This window comes from Anabrus simplex, chromosome 4 (assembly GCF_040414725.1).
Source record: "Anabrus simplex isolate iqAnaSimp1 chromosome 4, ASM4041472v1, whole genome shotgun sequence".
NCBI classification, from domain to species: domain Eukaryota; kingdom Metazoa; phylum Arthropoda; class Insecta; order Orthoptera; family Tettigoniidae; genus Anabrus; species Anabrus simplex.
The window spans coordinates 354,772,083-354,778,875 of record NC_090268.1 but is presented as its reverse complement, the minus strand read 5'-3'; the positions used below and the strand labels follow the sequence as shown (position 1 = coordinate 354,778,875).

Genomic DNA, 6,793 nt, shown 5'->3' with positions numbered 1-6,793 from the left:
TAAATCCCGACCACGCGCGAAAACTTACAGGATTCCAGCTTGCACCGCCCTCTTGACGTATCAACAACCAACAAGGGTTCAGTTCTCATGCTGCCATCTGGAGTAGTTTGGCAACCATCCACGCTCGTTACTTCCATCTCTGAGTATCGATAACTGTGCACTGTGCGTTTGAATTGTATATAAATAACCTCCATGAAAGTAAGAGCAACAGGGAACTGATGATTTTTGCATATGGCCTCCAGAGTTTACTAATGAATGAAACTATAGCTTCTTTGGAGAATTTTTCTAGTGTTTTGTATTTTTGTAAGGCACTCAACCACCATAGAATTGAGAATTCTTGTGTACTTCAAAAACCAAATCCTTTCTTGGCCAGAAGGTTAGGTATTTTGCTACCATTTACCCTTGTATGCAAGGGGACGTTTTGGAAAATATTTGTCTTACATCGTTTGTTGGGATTGTTGATTTGGAATGAGCAAGAAAGGAAGACTTAATGGTTTGAGTGGTATTTCTAGTAATTTGTAGATGTAGTTCCAATTTCTGCTTGAAAACAGATGAAACAGATGCACCCTCTTTTCCATCTGCACTAGAGGATTATCATTTATGTACAGTGTTGTCAGGATCCTTAAAACTACAATGACTACCTACTCAGAGAGGTAGCATATTTTACTACTGACAATATTTAAAGTTATTTACATGTGCTCTCACATGCAAGTTTTCCACTTCACACAATTTGTACTCACAGATATGGTCGAACATACAACCCTCCGGCGTCTCGAACTCTTGCTGCCCAGCACAGCCTCCCCCAGCAGTTCCCTTCACAACTAGCCGCACTTTGTGTAATCAAGACCAACTTACTCCTTGCAGATGCACTAACTTGCTACCATCTCCTGACTCACTCCAGATTTGCCAGATTCACTCATTATATTGGTCAGTAAGTAAGAGACATTGCACCAGCTCATAGGTGTTTGACTTTGGTCAGATAAGGAAAGGAGATAGGCTTAATGAATTGTAAAAGAAGTATACTGAGCAGCACGAAAAACGCAACACCCAATAAATGATGTGTAATTATTTAATCAGAGTGAAACACTTCAACCAATTTTTTATGACAGGGGATGTTATTGGCGTTGCTTTGCGAGCAAACAATAATAATTTTGTGGGGCTATTTCTGGCTGACCCTCCGATGAGGGTGGGCGGCATCTGGCATGTGTAGGTAACTGCGTGTTATTGTGGTGGAGGATAGTGTGGTGTGTGAGTTGCAGGGATGTTGGGGACAGCACAAACACCCAGTCCCAAGCCAAGAGAATTAACCATTTAAGGTTAAATCTCCGACCTGGCCAGAAATCGAACCCGGTACCTTCTGGACCAAAGGCCAGCATGCTAACCATTTAGCCATGGAGCCGAACGAGAAAACAATGAAGTGTTGATTGTTTATTGCACTAGCCTTAATTATTTTTTTCTGCGCATCCTGGAAAACACATCGCTGGATATGAGCCAATAATGTTTTCTCGCTCTTGTAGCGCTTATTGTTGTGCCTTTAATTGTTCCCCTTTCAATCACCCGTGTTTGTAGGATCTTTCCGTGATTGTTTTAATCAGCTTTCTGGAGTAAACATGCCATTAAGCCCTGAACAAGCTGAGATAGCTGTTGCTTTGGTAGAAGATGGTCCCAGCATGCATTATGTTGCAGAAGTGTTTAGGACTATACCTTCCACAATTTCCAGAACCGTACGAAGGTACAGGGAAACTGGAGGCTTTGCAAAGAGACCAGATCAGACCCAAGAAGAGCAACATCGGAGAGAGATGACCGCTTCTTACAACTTCAAGTTCTCCGCAACCGTCACACCAACACCGCTGAAGCACGAAATCGACTCCACCAGGTTCAAGGGGTCAGTGTGAGAGAACCACTCGAAGAAGACTGGAAAAAGTCAATCTTAAGTCCAAAAGACCTGCTACAGGTCCAGAACACACCAGAGAGCATCGCATAGCTCGACTACGTTTTGCAAGGGAACATCTTGGCTGGACAGTAGAACAATGGGATCAAGTGGTGTTCACCGATGAGTCACTATTTGACCTCCGATCACCTGACGGAAGAGAGTGTCTGGAGAAAGCCAGGGGAGAGGTATTCCCCTTGAACTCTCTCATTCAGGATGCCTTTTCAGGGTGGTTCTGTGATGGCATCTATACAGTTGCAACGACGGATTTGGTCTTTGTGAAGAATGGGAGCCTTACCGCACATCGGTATGCGGAGGGAATCCTTCTGGAGTATGTTGTGCCTTCCACTCCATTTATTGGTGATGATTTTATATTAATGCACGACAACGCACGCTCACCTGTTGTGAGAATTGTGTAAGAGTTATTAGATGAAACAGGGATTCGTGCTCTGACTTGGCCTGCTCGAAGCCCTGATTTGAATCCTATTAAGCCTATTTGGGACCAGCTGGGGAGAAGAGCCCATCAGCACTATCCAGAGACCCTACAGGACCTACGGAATGCCCTCCTGGAAGAATGGGAGATAATTCCTCAACAGGACATTAGTGCATTTATCAGGAGCACGCCTGAAAGGTTGAATGCTGTCATTGGTGCAAGAGGTGGCAATACACGCTTTTGAAGATGCGAACAGAGGTCCTCGAGATCATCTCCGAGGTTTGTGAAGTGAAAGTGCATAACACCAGAACAGAAGTGCATTACTTTTATGAGCTTACTCAATATTTCCTTGAAATGTGCATATCTGGCTTAATTTGTTCAATTTGTTTATAATCGTCTTTTCATTGTCAGACACTTAGATGGGACCGTATCACAATATTCTATCATAAGATAGTGGATTAGTGTCACAAAAGTCTCATAAATTTAAAATAATTTCAGTTTTGAAAGAAATTGAAGTGTTGCATTTTTCATGCAGCTCAGTGTATATTACACTCCTGCACCTTCTTTTCCTTCTACACTAGATGATTATTATTTATATATTGTGGTGTGAAAATGGGAAAATGTAAAATAAACTCTTGAATTTACTTTATTAGAGTTATACTGTTATAAAAATTGTGCAGGTTTTTTCAAAAAGCAGGCCACTGAAAATATTCCATTCTTCATATGGGTGGAATGTTGTGAAATTATTTGAGGTAAAAATTAAAAAGCACTTCATTTCAATTGTATTTTAATTCATAAAAAGAAGGAACACATATTTCAATTCAAACACAATATAGGGCATATTATAGAGATATTATAATACTTAGAATTAATTTAGTAATCATGTGAAGCTATGTAGGATTTGCATACCATTCCAATACTTCAACAATGTAACTGTGAATCCATGCAATAATGGATTAACAATAAATACAGCAATTACTTGACTTGTAACTAAAATAGAGTATCAGTTTTGATTGAGTACTCTCTTACACAGTTGTATCTATGTTCAACAATATTCATCCAAAGATATGTGGCATGGCCTTCATAGAGGATAGAGAATCAGTATCACAGGTGTTCACTTTGCAAAACAAGACATGAATTAAAAAGAGTTAAAATTGATTATTAGAATTATTATCCCAAATTGCATATATCGTCCCAATTTTCAATATACATGCTCATATGGTAATTATCTTTTAAAATGTTGGATTCCAAGATAAAAAAAGGAAGTGAGGCCAGGCAATCATGATTAAGTCAGAATTGGACTCGTGAGAGTATGATAACCATTACTAAGTACTAACATTTTCCAGTATACATTCACAAATAATTATATTGTCAATTCCACTCTCTTCATAACTTAACTTAGTCTTAATGTTCACATCTCTCACAATACCGTCAGCTTTCATAGACTTGATCTAGATTCACCAACCATCAATCCAGACAGACATTGCAGACAATTTCAATTATTAAAAATATGGGATGATTAAAAAATGAATACGGTATCATTGAAAATAAACCAAAGTTAACAGAACAGTTTTTGCCACAAGGGTATTCAATTCAAACTATACAACTGCCAAACATATCAAAACAAAGATCCTTAATCTTGGGATTTAAGAATGATTGTCTATAGGATTCAAAAATAACACAAACTAAGTTTTCATGGTAGTTCCGAGTTTACCAATATTAGTGTTGCAGGTCACTTCACTTCACTTCACTTCACATCACTCGGCCACTTCCTTTACAAAGTTTCTAGAATCACTTCCCCAACAAAGAAATTGCACTTTGTTACTAATTTTAACATTTTGCACATCTATGTTGTGCATTGTGATACCTCACAGTGTGCAGGATTTATTGTATAGAGGTAAAATATTAACATGTAGTTATGATAGGTAAAAATATCACACAATGTTCTGTAATGATTTTACATTCAGGATGGGATGAATGGGATAATCTGATGACAGAATGAGATACACACACACAAAATATGTCTGTCAGTCCAGTATCCAGCAAGTGCTGCATGGATTAAAATATTTGGGGGACAGATAGGAGGGGCCTATGATTACTGTGACACTGTAGTATGTATAGTATGTACATCAATATGATTGAAAAAAGATCATTATTCTATATTTAATTGTTCCCTCAGCCATGCATTCACAGTGCAATGGGTCACATTCTTAACCTTCAACAGATTACAATACATGACATGAAAGACGTAGACCCTCTTCTTAAGTGATTCAGAACATATAATTCCAACATATACACTCATATGTACTAAGACTAGAACAATACTTTAAAAATATACCACAACAAATGTTAAAAAGTCTTTTCCATGCAACCATAACTCCAATTCAGTAAAAAAAATATTTAAAAAATGTTGCAGAATACAAATCTATAGTTTAAGAATATATGTTGGGATTAATTTGGATACTGAAATAATATCCTCCGAGAAATGAGTGCTAAAATTTTTTAACTCTGATTGATAGAGAAACTCCCATCAAAAAGTAAAATAAAACTTTCCATTAAAAACATTAATGCAATAAAAATATAACTTAAGCTCGTATTGTAATCTGTGCTGGATTAACTTGTACTGTATACTATCATCTCTCCAACTCAGGGAACAAAACATGCTTTTCTAGGCCTTAATACACGGTTATCACAAAGTTAAGGGTATGAAGGTGAGCTCAGATAAAAGTGTCTTCAGATTCACCACATTACAAAACTGGCACCTTCAGATTTTTGACTACTGTACTTAGATGTACATGATATTATGAGTATCATATTTGGATTGGGAATGTATGATGATGACAATGAAAATGATGACAACATTTTGAGTTAAAATCACATGTCAGATCCTGATGGTTAGGTTTATTAGGGTGACATCTATAAGGTATGGTCACATAATTACCTTACACTACTCCAAGCCAAACCACATTCCATATTCAGCTATGGAGTAGTCCCTAGGGAATACATTACAATCAACCTAAACTCACACTTAGTTCGTGCACACGGAGTTCAAGAATTCCACCAGATAACTGGTACTCTTGTATCACATTTTATCAGGTTATAGGCAAGGGCTGCTCTTAGCAGTTCTCAACCTTAGTTCCATGATTGGCTGACTGAGGCCATTATTTCCTTGTTTCACAGAATTGGAGGTAGGAATGTTCCTGAATCATCAAGGTTAGGGTCCAAGGAGGCCACCAGATCGGTGATGGCCGTCCCAGAACGATTACTTCCACTACTTGCACTGCTTATACCATTGAGTTTAGGCTTGTTACTGCTTGATGCACTACAACTGTCCCCCTGTTCTGCCTGATGTGGTTCCAGAAGTTTAGACACACACTTCTTGCCCCGATAGAGACGATAAAGTGAATACTGCTGCTGCTGCTGCTGAGCTGCTGCAGTGGACTCTGCCTCCAATACACGACGTTGTTGCTGCTGTTGACTGCTAGCCATTTCGGACGGTGATCTTCTTAGCTCTGGTTGCTGCACAGCAGCAGAGGAAGAAGATGACTGGAGCCATTCATGCCGCAGTGCTTCATCAGGAGTCATTCTTTTCTTTGCATCCCACCTTGAACAATGGCCACAATTTAGTTAGTATTATGCAAGATATCTCACCAAAACATCACAGAAAAGTATTAATTCAGTCAAATTATGAATAAAAATTAATACTGTATAAGTTATAGCACATGTGCCAAACATTCTGAATGTAGGCTTAACTTTCCCCACACATTCTTGCTAGTTCAGAAGACATGTTCTCCACCTCAGAAAGAAATAACATAGAAATAGCATTAGAGGATAGCTCCCTTGAAACTCATTCATGAACAATGAGCTTTTTTTATTTACTTATCCAGTGTTCTCCCCAGAAATTTTTGTCAGCCAGGTGGCAGGAATGAGTAACCGGACGGGGTAAACTTCGTAAAAAATAAAATGTCAATGTATTCCCCTCTGGGCATTAACTGTAATATCAGGCAGCAAACATTAACCGTATAATTGAACTATTTTAGTGTTATTATCACGAACAAGACATAAGACATAACAGAGTATTTTTTAACTTCTAGTGTTCTACAGCTTGTTCATAATCATGTACCACCGGGGCTTACCACTCAGTTGCTGTGGAGTGCCATATGGACTTGAAACGTCACGCGGAATCGAGTGCTCGAATGCAATTGTACACTACTCCAGACAATACTCGCACATGACACTATGCGACAGTCAAGCTAAACATTTAATCTCCGATCTAATTGATGCAATTATGCTGGCAATAATGAAGATTATCATTTAAATAAACTGTTTTACAGTATTTACGTTTTAATTTGGAACATCCAAGGACTCAAATATGCATTAATATTACATAACTAGCCCATATCTAGGTTATCTTAGCCAGGCAGTCTGTA

At 38.4% G+C, this 6,793-nt stretch overlaps 1 protein-coding gene across 3 annotated transcripts in view; it reads right to left on the bottom strand.

The window, feature by feature from the left end:
* Positions 1–3,133: 3,133 nt before the first annotated feature.
* The window catches only part of Dyrk2 (Dual-specificity tyrosine phosphorylation-regulated kinase 2), a 279,905-nt gene continuing 276,245 nt past the window's right edge, over positions 3,134–6,793 (bottom strand). For all 3 annotated transcript variants that reach the window (XM_067145764.2, XM_067145763.2, XM_067145765.2), the window contains exon 11: positions 3,134–5,967. In XM_067145764.2, the coding sequence (XP_067001865.1) occupies positions 5,538–5,967 (430 nt within the window). In that variant the 3' untranslated portion in view covers positions 3,134–5,537. The remainder of the gene's footprint in view (positions 5,968–6,793) is intronic.